We start from the raw sequence: 20,337 nt of genomic DNA, 5'->3' as shown, positions 1-20,337 counted from the left end.
CACTTCAATGTTGTTCTTTGCATCAACAGATCAAATAGCTCATGCGCGAATATATATTCGGGTCCATATATTCGACAACATGGTGACATAACAGATACTTATCATGAATAATAAATGTTAAATCTGTAATTTTTTTATCGATTTAACAAATGTTGTGATATTACGCCTGATAATAAGTTGAACAATTCTTTGGCCTGTGTTGGAGTTTCAATGACATCGAATTCTTCGATATCTAAAAACGTGAGAGTATTTATTAATTGTCTAAATTCTTCTTTAGTGCCTCTAGGTAGAACAGCATCCGCGTATATATCAGTTAAGTAATCCAATACAACTATGTCACACGGCAATTCATAAGAGCAGTCATATTTATCGTAAATAAAAGGTTGGTAGTACATAACGTCAGGTATACCATGTGGACATTCAACATTTCTTTGAGATCTTATTCTGTGCGAGTTCCATGATTGTAGAAACATGTCTAAATGTCTCTGAATAAGTGGTAGGAAACAAAACCGTATGCATTCAAGATGCACAGGGTCGGCATTGTTTAGTATACCTTCATCTACCATATCTTTAAACAAATTCCTCCAAAATGTTGTGAAATTTCGCATCAGAAAACTCCATAGCATTTCGATCTTTTGGTTGGCAGTTGATCTTCCTATTGAAACACTTCTATGTCCTGCCATGCTATCAGCATGAAATGATCTCAAAGCTATTTGAATACGTTCAATTATAACATTTTCAGTTCCTGCATCCATGCGTACTACCCTTGGAACCCTCTTGCTTGTCTTCAAATACTCAAGAAAATGTCCTGCAACTATACGGGGATTTTTATTTGAACTTGTAGCCTTCAGCCAAAGTATCTTTCTTGAAAAACCGTCGATTCCACCATGAACAGATATTCCAAACGGCTTTAACTTATCATATCCATCGACGTGGATGCAAAAGCTCGGTCCGTTACTAGTGTATCGTCTTCTTGTAAGCCTATGTCTTTGTCTCCTTAAAACGCCTTCTCCGTCAATAGCTTTCAAAACTAGCATAACCGTGTGTTGTGAAGCTCTTACGCCTAGGCAGCGAAGTACATTCCATAAAGATCGATAACCTATATTGGTATATCCTGCATTTCTTAACTGTAAAATTTTTGTAACAATATCAGATATAGCACTTTCAACTCCTCTTTTTTGCAATCTCAAACGTTTTTTAATTCTATAAAATGATCTTTCGCTCAGCATTATATGATGTATGTTTAGTAAAAACCCGAGTACTTCTTTTGTTGTAAATGAAAAACTTGTATAGTATACAACTAGTTCGTCTAATGAGGCATCTATGTCTGGATATGGAATAGCACTGGCCTTGCAGAACAGGAGAAGAGCAAGTACCATCTGAAACATAAAAGTGTACAACTTAGAACTTTAGACTGTTATTTTATTGCATTTGTTCCACTGAAATGGTCTTATTTGATGTATAGTAAACTTGGGGAAGATGTTCAGATAGCCTTAAAGATTGGATCAAAATGAATGTATGCAAAGATATTTATCAGTAGATAACTGTATTATATTTTAAGCTGCGACGGCAGCATTTCGTAATTGGATGGTCGCAAATTAACTTTACTGGCGTTGGCAGAGCCAGTAATGGGTATTTGCAATCTTCAAATCACCAATTGATGCCGTGGAGCTTAAAATACATATTGTTATCTTCATTCTTATGAAACTGAGAGAAAACTCAAATCATAAATTTTAAATCTGCCATGCATCGTTTGCGCTTGTGTGTACATTATCATAACATCAATTGTCAATTGATGCCATGAAAATTAATGACGTTATCCTATCAAATGGAACTAAAATACTGAACTCCGATGAAAATTCAAGACGGAAAGTCCCTTATCAAATGGCAAAATCAAATGACAAAACACACCAAACGGATGGACAACGACTGTCATATTCCTGACTTGGTACAGGCATTTTCAAATGAAGAAAATGTAGGATTGAACCTGGTTCTATAGCACCAAACTTCTCACTTGTATGACAGTCGTATCAAATTCCATTCTATATAAAACGATGTACATGTATGAACAAAACAGACATAATAGGAAGCTGAAGGACGCCTCCGGGTTCGGGAATTTCTCGCTAAATTGAAGACCTGTTGGTGACCTTCTGCTGTTGTTTTTTTATTTGGTCGGGTTGTTGTCTCTTTGACACATTCCCCATTTCCATTCTCAATTTTATAATAGGTCACATAGCAATAAAATGGGTATATCAGTCATACTTGTGTAACAATCTCAAAACAAATAAATATTTAACAAAAAGTCACCTATCAAATTAAAAACCCGCAAAGGGTTGCTAGCGAACTCGTACAAGCTTTCTAAAAACTGGGTTTTTTTTTCAATGTCAATTTATAGGTCTAATTTTGAGATTAATGTTGAAATATGCAAACGACTTAAGGTTGATTTTGTTCTACCAAACAGATCATATTGAAATTCTATCATGATGTTAATGTTGATTAAAAAGAGGTTTGTGTGGAAAATTTGGATTGTAATTTCAACCGTTTTTAAATCACAGTTACCTTGTTGACCAGACTAACATCCGCCCCTTTTTATTTTTGCTTATTTCTAACTTCCTCTGTGGTAGGTTTTTTTGACATAAAAGTAATAATTAAAAACATTTTTAAATAAAACCACGGAAAGTCATAATCAATACAAACCTATTTCAAATAAGTCATGCTCTTAGTAGTTCAAATGTAAAGAAACTGTATTTTTGCTCATTTTGATATGCATGCAAGGTGTAACAAGAGTACACACACTGAAATGTCTCGCCTTCTTTACTAATCATTGATATTATGTTGATAGTCCTAAGAATAAAGCTTTATTACAACTGTCACATAACCTTAACATTAACCAAGATAGCTAAACAAAGACCAATGAACCATGTCAGGCAGACATGTACAGCTAACAATGCTTCCATACAACAAATATAGTTGACCTATTACTTAAAGGTAAAGAAAAATAGACCAAAACACAAAAACTTAACACTGTGCAATGAACCGTTAAATTGAGATTATTGTCAAATAAAACCTGCGGGACTGACATTCAGATTATAATTCATTTCAGTACACCAAATATAGTTGACATTTGGCATATAATATTAGATAAAAAGACCAAACCTTAAAAAATTAACTTTGACCACTGAACCATGAAAATGAGGTCAAGGTCAGATGACATCTACCCGCTAGACATGTACACCTTACAATCATTCCATACAACAAATATAGTAGACCTATTGCATAAAGTATGAGAAAAACAGACCAAAACACAAAAAAACTTAACTATAACCACTGAAACATGAAAATGAGGTCAAGGTCAGGTGACACCTGCCAGTTGGACATGCACACCTTACAGTCATTCTATACACCAACTATACTAGCCCTATTGCTTATAGTATCTGAGATATGGACTTGACCACCAAAACTTAACTGTGTTTACTGATCCATGAAATGAGGTTGAGGTCAAGTGAAAACTGTCTGACGGGCATGAGGACCTTGCAAGGTACGCACATACCAAATATAGTTATCCTATTACTTATAATAAGAGAGAATTCAACATTACAAAAATTCTGAACTTTTTTTTCAAGTGTTCACTGAACCATGAAAATGAGGTCAAGGACATTGGACATGTGAATGACGGAAACTTCATAACATGAGGCATCTATATAAAAAGTATGAAGCATCCAGGTCTTTAACCTTCTAAAATATAAACCTTTGAAGAAGTGAGCTAACACCGCCGTCGGATCACTATCCCTATGTCGAGCTTTCTGCAACAAAAGTTGCAGGCTCGACAAAAACTAAAGTTGATTATTTTCCTTTCTTCTTTTCAGGCTGAATCGGAACCAAACAATTTATTTACCCTTTTTCCCTTGGGATCAGAAAGCACTACTCAAAATGATTATTTGAGGACACAATTAAAATTGTATATGATTTGATATGGTTAACCATATATGCCTGTTATAAACAGGTCGGGAACTCTAGATTTTCTGACGTGAGAATATATTGCATAGTAAAAATGTAGTAACTTCCAAAAACGGAAGGCTGTTGTGGCCTTAAAATACTGACCAATCGACTCAATGAACTGCAATGCATTGTAGGCTATTTCGAGTTTACTATGACTCGGAAACACGTGGAATTAGTAGGAAAACTGTCAACTATTATAGTTTCTGGGACTCTCATAATAGATGGTGTTGTTCTGTGAATGTGTCTAATGTAAAATACATAACATAATATTCAATTTGCATGTTCAGATTAAAATAAGTCTTGTTTACTGGCGTCACGTTTCTATTTTCCTTTTCGGCTTGTAAAAGTAGTTGAACTGTTTTTTATACGCCTGTCGAAACTTTGACGGACCTACAAATGTATTATGGTATATAATTGTCGTCTGTCCGTCAGTTTTGTTCAGTGGTTAAGGTTGATCTTGCAGTTGCGAATAAGAAATGAATACCCTTTGGCAAGGGATGGAAAAGTCCTTGTTTTGCTATGGCAAACCCAAAAAATATAAATTTCAATCAATATATGAAATAAAAGGTGCACAGAGGCATTATATTATAAAGAATTTGTGAAATTTTTATTAAGTTTTGTTCAATGGACAAGGATGAGTCTCGCAGATAAAAGGTACCTCCTGCATGGCTACCATAACGGACGGAAAGACGGGTGGGGGCAACGATTTCTATATACCCCCACGTTTCAAGTTGGTGGTATAAAAAGAACAAACAGTAGCTATTATGTTGATACCATGAAATATTTACTTACCAAAAGCATTGTTCAGAATGAGGGTAGCTTCCTTTGTATGTAGGTCCACTTAGTCTTCTCTAGTCAAATGAAGAAATTATTAAAATGGTCTGGTTGATCGGGTGTTGATCATAACGAAAATGGCCGTTGAATGGCTGCTCACGCTACATATGTAAATTGAAATGTGCTATCGCCATAATTATGATGACTTAGCTTTAAATTCCGAAATTTAAAGCGAAAAAAAATCGTAAATCGCGTTAATTAAGTGGTACCGTTTTTACACAATAAAATCATCGCAATAACAAAGACGTCTTGTTGTTAGATATAACGAAATATTGCCATAAATAAGGCGACTTGTTGTATATATATAGCAGATATTGCGATAATTAAGTCTTCTTAGTGTTAAATTTAACAAATCATTGCGCTAAATAAAGTGCCTTGGTGTTAGATACAGCGAATTATTGCGATAAATAAGACGTCATTTTGCAATATACAAAACATTATCGCAATGATTATCAAATATGGTTTAGTTATAAACAATTACACAAGGCAGCTCCAGGCTTCCGTACTTATTAACTTATGGAGATATCTTATATATTAAATAAGATATCTTTATAACCAATTAAATAAGATATCTCTATAAGTTTATAAGATATCTCTTTAAGTTAATAAGATATTTCTATTAGTTTATAAGCTATCTCTATAAGTTAATAAGATATCTCTATAAGTTAATAAGATATCTCTAAAAGTGTATAAGATATATCTATAAGTTTATAAGATATCTCTATTAGACTAAGTAATAAGATATCTTATAAAGTATATAAGATATCTTACTTCTTTATAAAGATATCTTTTAAATACATACTTTATAAGATATCTTATTAATTAATAGAGATATCTTATTAATTTATAGAGATATCTTATTAATTTATAGAGATATCTTATAAACTAATAGAGATATCTTATTACGTAAATAAGATATCTATATTATTAACTATATAAAAGATATCGTATATAGCTAATAAGATATCTTATAAATTAATAAATCAGATATCTCAATTAATATTAAGATATCTAATTTTGTTATTAAGATATCTCAATTAGTTTATAAGATATCTTATTTAACTAAATAAGATATCTATAAATTGAATAAATATAATAACGGCGTGCCATATAAATTACATAAACAAACGACAACTACTGTACATCAGATTCCTGACTTAAGACAGGTGCAAACATTTGCAGCGTTATTAAACGTTTTAATGGATCCAAACCTTCTCGCTTTTTCTGAAACAATAGCATAACATCACAACATAGAAACCACACGATAAAATATCAATTGGCAGACTTACCTCAATCAAAAAACGTATCATCGGATTACACAATGAACGAATAAATTTGATCTGCGATATCTGAATACAAAAAATATTAGAGACAAACATTCATGACCAACAAGCTAACAAACAAAATCAAACAAAGCCATGGCAGGACATCACTGAGAAATATTTTACCAATCAATATTCACTTTAAAAAAAAACAGGTTTTAAAAAAATAATTATAATCTTGAAGTTTATACAAATGGAGTAAGAATAAGTGAAAAATTGAAGATATTACAAATAATCAAAGCTGGTGTTCAGACAAGGTCCATATAAATAAAATAAAAAATAACAAAAAAGCATTATAAACAGTATCAACAGGTCGAATAAGACACGTTTTACTAAACTGACACACACAATCTGAGTTTTTAAAGGAACTGGTTATACGTTGATTGAATTTGATGTTTTTTACTGTTTTTTTACATAATTTAGGCCGTCGGTATTAACGTATGAATTGTTAAAGGGGCAGTAGCTGTTAAATTCATTGTCAAAGATTTGACTCAAATACTCATATTTGATTTATAACAATGTAAAACATATATCCAAACTACCAAAAGTCTAAAATAAACAGTATACAGAGCATGGTGTAGATAATATGCAGGTTCGTTTCGTGTGTTTGTTAGTCAAGACGCCATCTAATTAACTATCGATCTGACCTCAGATGACCATATAAGCAATGTAGTCTTAGTCTAGTCAAACTAAGATTTAACCTCAAACTAATTGCAACAGAAAATGTTTTTAGTTCTAATCTATAGCATTATGCTCTCTATATACACAGAAAAAAGTCCCTTAAATCTAACTTGAGGAAAACTCAAAATCAGCATTTTTAATTTCCTATGGAAATTAACATTGGAAGGGGAGATAAGTTGATAACTCTTGCAAAAATGAGTCTTTTTTGGTCAGTTTTTGGTTGTTTTTCTTGAAATTTATGTAAAGTATGATACTTTGATGGGGTTTTAAGTTTATATTTGACTAAACTATTTAATCTTCTGCTCATGAAATGTAAAAAAACGAAGTTTTATGGGTAGTTTTTTTTTTTTCATGCATTTTTCTTAAAAGAAATTGCAAATTTGAAGCTTTGTAACCATTTTGAAAAAATAATGTGAAAATTTGGTATTGTTTATATCTGTATATTATATTTTTTCAGCAACTTACTAAACTTAATAAACTTTAAACCAAAAAAAGAAGAATACATGCTTTATTGTTTTTATTAAATTTGAGATTTTTAACCTTGACATGTTGGAAAATTCAACAAACGGTCAACTAATGAATTACGAAATCTAGATTATAGCTTGGTTAAAATATGAAAACACCTTTAGAGTTGTTTGTTATACTCTAAAGACCGCTTAAAAATAAAGAATCAATCCATTCTGATGATTAGAAGCGGTAAATTTATAATTTTGTATCAATTTTTATTGATATTTCTGTCTTTTTTGCAAGAGTTATCTCCCTTTTCAATGCAATATGGTGATTTTTAAGTCTTCCTCAAGTTAGATTTTATTGGACTTTTTTCTGTGTATATTTGGGGTGTAAAGATAAAGATTAAAGCTTAAAAATATTCTGTTGCAATTACTTTAGGGTTAGGGTCAAATTCATGCTAGATTGACTAGTCTAATGTAAACATAAATAACGATATGAATAGATCAATCCAACACGTGCAATTAGATTTTTATAGGTCTGTTTGATTTTATCTTATAGATTTAAAAAATATGGTTGTCATTGTTTTAACCGTACAAGAATGATTTTATATAGATCGAATCAGTAATCAAATGATTTACCGTAGCTTCACTTTTATTATTGACATTCTTTTTCTTTAAATAACCCGTACACGTATATATAATGCATGCGTTGTCAATTTCTAGCTAGGGGTTAAATTGAAGTTCACATGAATACGGATTTAATGAGGTGTACTAATTCACTTGCAAGTGAATCAGTAATTATCAATGTTTCTTAGCTTAATTTGACAAAATTGAATCATTTTGGCTGCTAAAAGCGAATTATCATTTCACTATTTTACTTTCATTTTTGATTGAACAAAAAAAAATACTTAAGATTTTTTATATATCTCGTAGCTTTGATCAATACATGTTGGTGCCTTATATCTTTGATACGGTATGGGTTTAATAATATATTCATTATTGATAGCCGCACAGTGATATTTAGTTGCATAAATCTGTGTCATTGCATAACCATACCTCATTTTCTTAATGTTATATAGCTCACACAGCTGTCCACATGTGTAAGCGGATCAGTATATCCAGACAAGTTATATCAGTTTTGAGCCGACAGCCGCCATTGTTGATTTAAAACACTGCACGTGCTTGCTTGAGAAGACGTTCATACAAATGTGTCATTTTTTTTACTTTCTTTATAACCAAATGAAATTCTTAACCTTTTAAATTTACTTCAAAGTCTTCAAGTATTGTCTTTGGTTCTGTCACTTAGCTTAAAGGCGGGCAGTGTCGAATATACTTTTATGATTATTATCAATGAATCCATCAATAATTTAAAAGTACACAGGATTCTACTTTAATATAGTAAAATAGTTTTACAAGTAGATATAGGAATTCTGATTTTCACTCTTAATCTACATTTTACTGACTAATAGTATCAATCAGAATTATATGTTCTACTCATACATTATTTTATTCCAATTTGCACTTTTAAATTGGGAGAATCCTTGATTCTAATGAATTTCAACTTGTACTGTAGTATAAACGTCATTCAGATGTATTTCAAAATATCTCCTTTTTAAACTACGACTTTTAACTTTCCCAATGTGATAATAAAAAATACAATTTATGATTTTTTTACAAGGTTGACATATTTATAATCTAGTTAAAAGAAATACTTATAAAAGTTATGTTATAGTCGCGTTTTATGAGGTTAATAAACGTTGCCAGTTTGTTTATCTTTAGAATTATCCGGAACTTTAATAACTGTCAAAATAAACAAATACGACGAATTATAGATACTTATCTCCGTGGGTATTTATTACAATATTTTATACAAAGATCGCTAATTTGGGGTGTTTAAACCAGTCGGACATAATTGTGCAATTTCGATCCATATTTGTAAAGGTAAGGGAATTACATACGTTTTATTAGTGTATGTGTATGTAATTTGTAACTAAAAAATATCCTGGATGTCCGTTTTATCATCATGTTCAAAATTTGAGACGGAATATCAGTACAAAAATGTCAAGTAATTCGTCTGGAACATCGGGTATTTCCGATCCCTTTGAAACATTAACATCACCATTTTATCGTTGGCTAGAAAATGATGTTTTCCCTGTAGTTGTTGGAGTTACAATTCTCCTCATTTTGATCATTGGAATAATACTGAATTCTGTTTTAGTGCATGCTATTAGAAGAAAACGACTAGAAATATCATCAGGAAGGATATATTTAATAAGTCTCATAGTTTTAGATTTCGTTGCGTATTTCTTCATTTTATTCCCATCCCTTATTGTTTCTTTTGCAAAAGATTGGATTTTATCCGATTTTGTGTGCATCGTAAGCGGAGATTTGGTAACCGGATGTCTGTTAATGACATTTTATCTACAGTTGATTATATTCATAGAACGTTGGATGAAGATTTCAGGCTCTGATCTTTATGACAAAACACTAGGCAGAAACAAAGTTTCAATTATTATAATTGTTTGTTTGTGTGTTGTTTTTCTGTTTGTCGGAATACTACCACTTACCGGATGGGGTGTCTTGGAGTATATTTCGTACGAACATATTTGCAATATCAGACATACCGACAATATAAGAGGTATGAATCTATTGTTTATATTTGCTATTTATATTCCATCTGCATTATCCATTGTTTTTCTTATTCTTATTGGAAGAAAACGGAAAAATATTCTAAATATGCTCTCAGAGCTACAGACGGAAGTAGATGTAGCTAGCCAAAAAATTAATAAATTTCGTGCGGGTGAAGTGATAAACAATAATCACGAGCTAATGTTTGAAAAAAAAAATACTTGCAGACTTTCGAGGGAAACCACCGAAGCTTTATCTGTATCACATATCGATACGATAAATTCAAGACTAGAAATCGGCCCGGAAATAGAAGTTTTAAGTACTGAGATACTACAGAATTGTGATTTACCAGGGTCAGCAACATCTCGATCGGAAGCCAAGATACAGGGTGAACTGTTCCCGGCACCTCACTCGAACGAAAAAACGAATGCAGATCATACTACATTGATAGAACACGTTTATGAAAAATCCGAAGAGCAAATGGACTTACACTTGACTGTGACTTATACAATCATGTGGGGTGTTGCCTTGGTAATGTGGATTCCATACGTCATTGTTTGCTACCTTGATGCGTATGCCTCGTTTTCAATGTGGGGTGGATGGTATTCTATGGTCGTACCAATAACACATATGACGTATGTTATGAAACCTATAATTTATCTTAGTCATAATAAAGTTTTTAGAGACGCAGCTTACCAAACTATACCAGAAAGTGTGAGAACAAGATCTCAAAAGGTTCGGAAAGTCTTAAAAAAATCAATGAACAAGATGGATGATTTCGTATTCCCTCAAAGAAAAAGAAGCATTGGTATTGAAGAGTCTGACAATAAGAAACTAGATAAAAATGAAATCAAAACTTTTTCAACTTTTAAAACTACAAAGTCAAACCGAAATAGTGAAACAAGATTCTATTTTTTGAAAGTGTTGCTATAGTGATGTTTTTGTAATCTTGCATTCAGTAAACAAAAAACGTCAATAAAGCAAATGTATGCGCCAAAAATCATAATATAAATTTATTTGTACAATCCCTACAAAATATGGATATACAAATGTTTGCACCTGTCCTAAGTCAGGAATCTGATGTACAGTAGTTGTCGTTTGTTTATGTAATATATACGTGTTTCTCGTTTCTCGTTTTGTTTATATAGATTAGACCGTTGGTTTTCCCGTTTGAATGGTTTTACACTAGTAATTTCGGGGCCCTTTATAGCTTGTTGTTCGGTGTGAGCCAAGGCTCCGTGTTGAAGGCCTTACTTTAACCTATAATGGTTTAATTTTTAAATTGTTATTTGGATGGAGAGTTGTCTCATTGGCACTCACACCACATCTTCCTATATCTATGTAAATGTATCGATCATAATTATCGAAGATGAACGATAGAATTGTCATATAATATCATTTAGTAAATACAAATTTAATATATAAAGTGACAGTGAAAACATGAACATGCATTTTATTTGCATCTTGAGGTCTTATTCACTTTTTTCGAACTATGGCAAAGCTAATATAGTAGACTGCTTAGAATATTATGTTCATTCTTATTTGAGTTTGTTTACCTAGACTATGAGCCCCTTAAAGATCCATCCATGAAGTGCATTTCTTAGATCTGAACACCCGTTTCGTTAGTAATTTTGATTAACAGAAGGTAAATACATAGTGCACAATTTTTAAAACTACAATTATTTTGTTTTGAGATAACAAAACAGTATTACGAACAAAATATTTGACACCACCTGTATATTTATAACGTACTTTGCCAAGAAATGTGTGTACACGGCACAGACAACTATCCAAAAGATTATTATGAGTGTCTTGTTTGCCTTGCTGGTGGTATATTATAAGCATTGAAATTAAACGAAAATATGCGCCTTTCTGAATTTAATTCTAGACAAAAGGAACCATTCTTTCAATATAAAAAAGAAGATGTGGTATGATTGCAAATCAGACAACTCTCCACAAGAGACCAACATGACACAGAAATTAACAACTATAGGTCACCGTATTAAAAAAAACACAAATATTGAGAAACTGAAGTCTTCTCAATATTTTTGGTTAAAGTTGTCGTAAAATAATTCTAACGAAATCCTTGGTTTATTATCATTATTATTGATTATGACATGATAAGAACGGTTTTTGATGTTTCTAAGCAGTTGCGCACAAAGCAAATTCTAAAAGTAGTTTTCCCATACAAGAAAGTCAAAAAATTGTGACTGAGCAATATCATGCAATTTCCAATTTTGTTATTTTGAACTTTAATTTACTGTGTTTAGTCGTTTAATTCATTCCGTATTTTAATATATTTCTGATGATATAGGACTTTAAAACTAACATGATTCGAAATAAGATGTCGGTTTATTTATTATCAGACTATCAATTTGACTCTATTATTCCAAGTTTTAAAAATAGTATAATATTTGACATGGAATTATATCACTTAATTTAAATGTCGGTTATTATATGTACAGTATTCATGTCAAATTAGTTATTATATACAGACTGTGTGTAAACAAATTTATTTCATCTGATTGGTTTAAGGACTTTAGATTGAACACAAACCATCCATAACAAAAGTATTCCGTGTAGAATAATTTAATTATTGATACATCGCGTGTTCCAAAAATTGAACCAGAGTTTCATATTCAAAGTTCCCAAAAATTCGACCAATCAGTCATTCGTCTGTCATTACCAGTCAGATTGTTCCTCCATTGTGTGGTCAGGGGCATCACACAATCCAATAACTTGAAGCCAATCATTCAAATTTTTGATCAACAATCTTCCATCCTCCATTCCCCCGATGACACTGTTACCGTTATCATTTAGTAAAGGAATGTTAGCATAATGACAGCAGAAACAAATTTGACACGCGTATTATATTGACATTCTATTCTATTCTATTTGATAATATATAATATCTTTGTACATTTTCGTCTTTATTTGACAGGTGTATTTCCTTCAAAAGAATGCTGAACTGTTTTATTGCAAAATAGTTTATTCAAAATTTGCAAAGTTAAACAAACAACACGAAGAAACTGACTCTAAGTTAAATACATGTACATACAAAAATGATTCTAGTTTACATATCGTATTACTGCCAGTGTATGGTATTACATCTATGCTTACACGTTGTAAAATAAGCTTATTATAAATGAAATTATAATAAATTTTATACAAATTTTCATTGCGCGGAAGTAATCTTAAAAGTAGAAAAGGGAGACAGTTATGGGAGTGCTTTCATCATGTTGAATAAGTTTAAAACTGTTAGAATGATTTGCATTACAGCATGGCCAACCACAATACTTATGTTTGTAATATTATTATATGACTTAATCATTTGCCTTTAACTTGTTTGTCATCGGCTATCGATAACAATGAATTTACAGTCATTCGGTCTATTGGAGGCCTTTCAATGGGGAATTAAATAGTATAAAAGAATAAAGTACATGTTGATGCAAGAGAAGAAAAATAGAAAGTTTAAGTATTCAACTTTTAAATCAACACACAAAGTTTAGTCCTGTGCTTGTTAAACGTATGATTGGATTTAGGCGTTTAGAACCTTAGGCGAGCCTACAATTCTTAAACTCGTACGATATGACAAGTGGGAATGACAGACGGACGTTCTCCTAATACGATCTATTCAATTGATTATCAGAGCGCTAAAAAAAATGTTTGTTTTTTTTACATTTGCTTAGAATTAAATAAAAGGACCATGATGTACGCACTCATTTTTTGACCTATTCAATCCTATCTCTTCTTCTGTTTTGTAAATATAAGAAAAGGAAAATGCAATAAATATATATACCTTATTGTGACTTTGAAAACACAGGGAAGTAATGAAGCACTGTTACTTTACTAATGGGTTTTGTCAAGAGTATGTTGGGATTTTGTGTCATGACATATTGCATATTTGTTTACCACATACTTTACTGTGTAGAATTTTTGCCATTTTTGGCAAAGGAATTATGAACTTTGTTACCCAAATATTTCTTAAGTAGTGTGTATTTTATATACATGTATGAATCTGACAATTACATCAACAAAATATAAATAAAAATCATCAATATCTTCACAATTGTTTTTATAACGTATATAATTCATTTGTTTATCAGAGTTGTGCTTATATAGTTATATATATAGCTAAACGACCGAAGTTATTATTTTTCAAATTCAACTATTGAATTTTAACAAAGAAAGTCGAACTTTGCTCCTAATACTTTCCCGGTCTTTGCCACTCGAACAAGCACCCCTAGTTCTGTACCAACGTAATGGAAACTGACGAGTACACTTTGTAATGTTGTATTTGTATTCCCAGATAACGCACTTTGTACTGTGTTATTTGTATCCTTAGAAAGCGCACTTTGTACTGTTTTGTCAGTATCGACAGGAAGCGCCTTTTGTACCTTTCCATCTCTATCACCAGAAAGCGCAATAGACAAACATCCTAACACATTACAAGAGTCATCGGTAACAAACATGGGAGAGTTAGAAGTGGATGCATAGACATACAGAGAGGCAGTAGTTGAAAAATCAGGACGAACGCGCCGATGGTAGATTTTTTCTAACCTGGGTTGACTTATTTCAACTCTTTCTCCCAACCTCATGTGCATATCAAAAATATCATCACATATCTCTATACCATTAACAATACGCTTCTTTGTTTCCGGATGGATTCCTTCATGAAAGTTAACGTGAGTTCCAATTCCATAGGAACACTTGGAAATTCTGGAACTAATCGCTTTTTGGTCATGACCATACAACACGGCACCTTTTAACACTGCCATGGAACAATCGTCTGGGTTTATAACACGAAGTAGGGGGAAGTTTGTAATGATGCTGTTTTTAATCACTTTTGATTCAGCAAAACCTCCTACAAGAAGTAATGTTGTAATGTCTGACAATGTGTCTAAATGTAAAAGTTGTCTGAGATGATTGACAAGTTTATCCAAAGTTTTAGTATAGAAACCTTCATACGTATCTGCGTATATGAGTAGCTTATCTCTGACAAATTTCACCTGTTCACCTGTACAGGTATTTTTAACATCTTCCCTGATGCTGACACCATGTTTCTTTTCATAAACCTCGAAAAAGTACGAAGGGCATTTGATACTGATGTGAGAGGTTACACCTGGTTCGTAGCTTCTCTTTATCATTTCAAAATCGAGTAGTACATCTATCATTTCATTTGGATGTTCATCATTTATTTTAGAAATGACATCGGATCCAAATATCGTGCTTAACAAACTCTGAAATTCCAGATCTATGGTTGTTCCACCCCAGCAACCACCTGTTGCTTGATATAGTTCTTGGAGAGTTCCGTCTCTTTGTATTTCATGAGCTGTTACATCAACAGTCCCGCCTGAAACATAACATTAGTAGATTCTAACTTTTAGTGTTTGCCGAATATTCTGTCAGCTATTTTAATCGTTTTTAGTTCTCTAAAGATAGAAGGTTTTCCATACTATGAAGAAGACAGCCCCCGGGATATTTGGATTTTTACGAAATATTATGTTTGGACTAACAACATATACACGGAACATTCAACACAAATCAGTACAGGAAAAAGTCTTATAAATAGCAAAGGCACAATCACAATCGATGACACATGTAATGCAACAACATAGTTCTAAATATCTCTGACATAAAACATGCATCTTTACAGAATTTGCGTCGATGAATTGACATAAATGAAAGTAAGAGATAATTACTGTATTATTGCATTCATCAAGAGCTTAGCTAGTATACAACTATATTGTTATGCTCACATGACATTTTTGTTTATTTTCTGTGTACTATTTGGTGCACGATGATAAAACAAAATTTGTATATACATGATTGTACATAGCCAACTTGAATTGTGTTACATTTGACACAAAAGAAGGTTATTTGTTCAGACGTAATTTGTCAAGATTATAGCTGCTTAACACAGACGGATTTTTAACAGGCAACTGTTATTTTATAATATGGGCATTTCGAGTTCTTGATAGATAAACAGAGCGAAATGCTGAAAGAGATATTCACATTTTAGAATCTTATTCATATTGGCCTGGATTTTTCACATAATTTCCAGTATTTCTGCACGTTACAGATCAGGATAATTTTGCTTGTCCTACAGAATTACATGAGATTACCACGGTTTTTTGTGTAGTATGCTGGTCGTTTAGTCATATATTTCTATGTAGTCTTTCAAAAGTTGTAAATTGTTCTTTAGTCGTTTTTTCGTTTGAAATAAATACAAGATGTGATATGAGTGCCAATTAGACAACTCTACATCCAAGTCAAAATTTGTTAAAGTAAACCACAATGATTAGAGGTCAAAGTACGTGGGTCTTCATCGTGCTATTTTTATGACTTGGATTGAAAAAAAATGTTGTCTTTCGAAATATCCTGCCCCTTGTATATATGTACACTGATAATACAATTAAATACCTCCAATGTCCAACACTATGTACTTTGTTCCATTTTCTAATGTGTTTTCAGTCATTCGTTTGCCTTGCATGGTGATGCATTGTGGTAGGTATTTACAGTATAACGATGCACTTTCTGGTTCCAAAGCGAGAATAAGGTGTTTACTCGGAATACCACCCTGAAAATTAAGTACATTCGATTTAAGTTTAAAATGGCTGTATTCATACAAAATGTACAGTTAATCTTTTCTTTATGTCTTCATTATAAATCAGTTACATTAAATTATAAGCAATAACGAACAATTTTTTGTTAAATTTAATTTTAAAAATTTATTTCAACTAAAACTGTTTAAATGTTTTTTAAAATATCCATTAACAAAACTTTTGGGTAATTTGTTCATTAACAACTTAGTTTCTCATATTCATGTAAATTCATTTAATTACTTTATCCGCTGCATATCGCATAAACTGTTTTGCCTTTTCACTCCATATTGCCGGAACAGTTAGAACCCATTGTATCATGTTTTCTTCCAGTATGGCATCGGTATCACGGTTCTGAAGTCTTTGCATTAAATGGTTCCGTAGATATCCAAGTACCAAAGCAAACATCTCTATAGCAAGCATCTCCTTTCCAGAAATATCACGTATCAAAGTTGTGTTGTTTAGATTCTGAAATATGTGTTGCACTATAATGCAGCAAGAACTGACGATAAAATGTACATGTTTTGACAAAAAACGAAATAACTGTACGGTGAACTATAATTGTTGTTAATTTCTTCCTCTTTGATCACTGGATGATAGTCGTCCCATTGGATAGCATACCGCATATTAGACTGTTATTTGGAGGTTTTCTTCTATCGCTGTTTGTCTTAATTGTTTAACGTTGACTGCATGGTTTTTTTCATAAATCAAAACCCTTTGTTTCTTTCGTTTTAATTTGTTTCAAATTATGTCAGGTTGAGACCCTTTATAGTTGACAAATATATACGGTCTAGGTCAACAGTATGCATATTCTAAACACCAATTTATTCTTGAACTGCAGTTGACCTGTGCGTTAATTAATATCAGGTTGGATTTATGTTCAAGCTAATTATTCATTTGAGAAAAAGTAACAAGCTGTATATTTGAACGTTTCGCGATGCCATTCTTTTATTTTTTAAATAGTATTCTTCATTATACATTTTGTTAAAACTTTGTAATATTTTTTTCTATTAGTATTGAAAATTGAATTAATGTACATGTATTTAATTGATGTAGTACACACTGTTGTTTTCTCATATATTAATACATTTTGTGCTTCCAAAACCGTTGCCCTTAGTGTTTCTGATGAAGGGTATTACTAAGCGTGACAAATTGTCGATCTAAGCAATTTAATTTGGTTCATATTTAATTTGTATACCTTCGTGGTAAACAACATCATTTTAAACTTTTCGAAGAATAGATGATCCATGCCCTCTTCACGTTCTATTAATTCGTTGTATTTCCTGTGTGCTTCATATCCAAAAGCCTTCACTTTACGATCTGGACCAATCAAAACTGCTGATGGAGCCTTTGTCGATAGCCCGCTGTTATGTGCCCACATATTGGTATATATTTTCAGCTTGTCTGTTTCGTAATCGTGTCGAAACGAATAGGCATATCCAGAAAAAGTTGTTCCAAAATCAATGGCTGCCACCAAAATGTAATTCTTTGATGGCGTCTGGAGAATATATATTTTAAGTATTTAATTGAGTGGTGTTAAACGGATGTAAGAAGTGAAACTTCAGCTAATTAAGTACAAGAGTTTGTTGATGGTCCTCTTCTTGCTTTATCTTTCTGTATAACGTGCTTTACACTGGTGTTCGTTATTCATTGGAATCTAATTACTGTATTATTGCATTCATCAAGAGCTTAGCTAGTATACAACTATATTGTTATGCTCACATGACATTTTTTGTTTATTTTCTGTGTACTATTTGGTGCACGATGATAAAACAAAATGTGTATCTACATCACTGTACATATACAAACCAAATTGTATTGTATTACATTTGAAACTAAAGAAGGTTATTTGTTCAGACGTAATTTGTCAACACGATTTTATAACATCCTTTTTATATATTACCATAATTTATCGGTATCGTTCAAATCTTAACACTCATATTTTTTCTTTCCTTCTCTGGGCAGTATCGCCTACTCTGGACGATACGGTACGTATGACGTTGTATGTGTTTTTTTTATAGACTATACTTATGACTATAGGCCAGTCAACAACAGAAACGAAACAAGGTAATGTATTTTCCATACATTATGAAATTCAATACTATGAACAAATGAAATTAATTGCCAAATTGTTCTGATATACATGTATACAGTTTTATTTCTTATAATACCATCTATTTAATGCAAAAGCGCACAAGAACGCATACGCGATAGCTTTTTTTTATTTCTTATGGAACATTTTTGTTATTTCAAAAATCGTATTTTCATCCAAAAATCATTTCCGAAAATAAATTTGAACACTGGGTGCAATAACACGGTTTTTTTTTACTTTCTAATATTTGGTCAGATTGTTTTAATCATTATGCGTTTAAAATTGCATAATTTAAAAGTTTTTCTTGTTCATTAAATTTTATAATACATTGCAGTTCAACTTGTGTATCGTTACTTTTGATAACCAGTATTATAGTATAAATGGGGTGTTTCTGAATGAAAATAAAGACACTGGACAATCGTCGTTCTATTTTTTAAAACAATTCCACACATTTAAAAACTTCAGATATTTAAGGACAAAAACATTGTATTTTTTTTTACATTTTTGCAATTTTACCTGAAAAACTAATGATTCTGCACATGGTATTCTGTTCATCTCACCTATTCTGGAGTATATTTCATCATTATCTGGATAATCTGGATCAGGTATGTGTGTATCTTCCTAATAAAAATGAATCATACTATATGCATTGATATAGGAAGATGTAGTATCAGGCCAATAAAACAACTCTCCATCCAAGGCACAATTTATAAAAGTAAAAACCAACGGTCTTTAACGCGGAGCCGCGGCATACACCGAACGGCAAGCTATAAAGGGCCCCTTAAACTTACTAGTGAAAACCCATTCAAACAGGAAACGAACAGTCAATTAAAAAAAAGAGAAACGAGAAGCACTTCGGATTTCAAACGTTAACAATAAATTATTAAACGTGTTGTTTTCCATTTTTTACATCACTGGGTCGATATCTCTGCCGTTGGACTATCAGTCCCCGAGGGTATAATCAGTTTAGTAGTCGGTCCTGACATGATTTTAAAAACTTTACTAAAATTGTCCGTTTATAAATTTGGAAATTATGAAACAAAGATTTCAACTCCTTGAGGCAAAGTTGGCTTTAGATGTATTTGGCTTTTTATTTTATGTATTTTTTATTACATACAGCTCTTCAACGACTTTCGGTACTTATACATCTTCGGATTTCATATGTTTGGCTTTGAGCGTTCCTGATGAAGGTAAATCCAGAAAAGCGCATCGGACGCAATAAATTAATAAACGTGTTGTTTCCATTTTTTATGAACCACATCAACTAACGATAACTACTAAATATGATTTCTGACTTAGGACATATGCATATAATTGCAGCGGTATTAAACGTTTTATGTCTTGCCCTCATTTTTAGCTCGACTGGCCCGATGGGACAAGTGAGCTTTTCTAACCACTTGGCATCCGTCGTCGTCCGTCGTCGTCGTTAATTTTTTACATTTTGAACTTCTTCTAGAGAACCACTGAATGAAATGAAACCAAACTTGACATGACTATTCCTTATGAGGTGCTGACCAAGTATTGTTACTTTGTAGCCGATCCATCATCCAAGATGGCCGCCAGCGGGGACTTAGTTTAACATAGGACCCTACGGGAAATACATACAAATGACTTCTTCTAGAGAACCACTAAATGGAATATGAAACCAAACATGGCATGAATTTTCCTTATGAGGTGCTGACCAAGTGTTGTTACTTTGTAGCCAATCCATCATCCAAGATGGCCGCCAG

The 20,337-nt window shown here is 32.2% G+C and overlaps 2 protein-coding genes across 2 annotated transcripts; both read right to left on the bottom strand.

The window, feature by feature from the left end:
- Window positions 1–13: 13 nt before the first annotated feature.
- On the bottom strand, window positions 14–1,003 carry LOC134697274 (uncharacterized). The gene has a single exon (XM_063559440.1). The coding sequence runs from the start codon at window positions 753–755 to the stop codon at window positions 135–137; it is 621 nt and encodes a 206-aa protein (XP_063415510.1). The 5' UTR covers window positions 756–1,003; the 3' UTR covers window positions 14–134.
- Window positions 1,004–12,831: 11,828 nt separating this feature from the next.
- LOC134696037 (heat shock 70 kDa protein 12A-like) lies at window positions 12,832–18,000 on the bottom strand. The gene is made up of 4 exons (XM_063557588.1): window positions 17,714–18,000; window positions 16,759–16,983; window positions 16,337–16,493; window positions 12,832–15,266 (listed from the first exon to the last, which is right to left on the bottom strand). Exons 1-4 carry the CDS (start codon window positions 17,894–17,896, stop codon window positions 14,092–14,094), a joined length of 1,740 nt encoding a protein of 579 aa, XP_063413658.1. The 5' UTR covers window positions 17,897–18,000; the 3' UTR covers window positions 12,832–14,091.
- Window positions 18,001–20,337: the final 2,337 nt, after the last annotated feature.

The sequence above is a fragment of the Mytilus trossulus genome, chromosome 14 (genome assembly GCF_036588685.1).
Source record: "Mytilus trossulus isolate FHL-02 chromosome 14, PNRI_Mtr1.1.1.hap1, whole genome shotgun sequence".
Classification (NCBI taxonomy): Eukaryota; Metazoa; Mollusca; class Bivalvia; order Mytilida; family Mytilidae; genus Mytilus; species Mytilus trossulus.
This window is presented reverse-complemented; position numbering and strand designations above follow the sequence as displayed.

Bases quoted from the DNA above. Each gene is read 5' to 3' on its own strand.
- LOC134697274 (XM_063559440.1), bottom strand. From the start codon at position 755: ATGGATGCAGGAACTGAAAATGTTATAATTGAACGTATTCAAATAGCT.
- LOC134696037 (XM_063557588.1), bottom strand. From the start codon at position 17,896: ATGTGGGCACATAACAGCGGGCTATCGACAAAGGCTCCATCAGCAGTT. The intron at 16,494-16,758 runs GTAATTAAATGA...CTTAATTTTCAG, and splicing joins TGCGATATGCAGCGGATAAA to GGTGGTATTCCGAGTAAACA. The intron at 15,267-16,336 runs GTATTTAATTGT...GTTATGTTTCAG, and splicing joins CATAGTGTTGGACATTGGAG to GCGGGACTGTTGATGTAACA.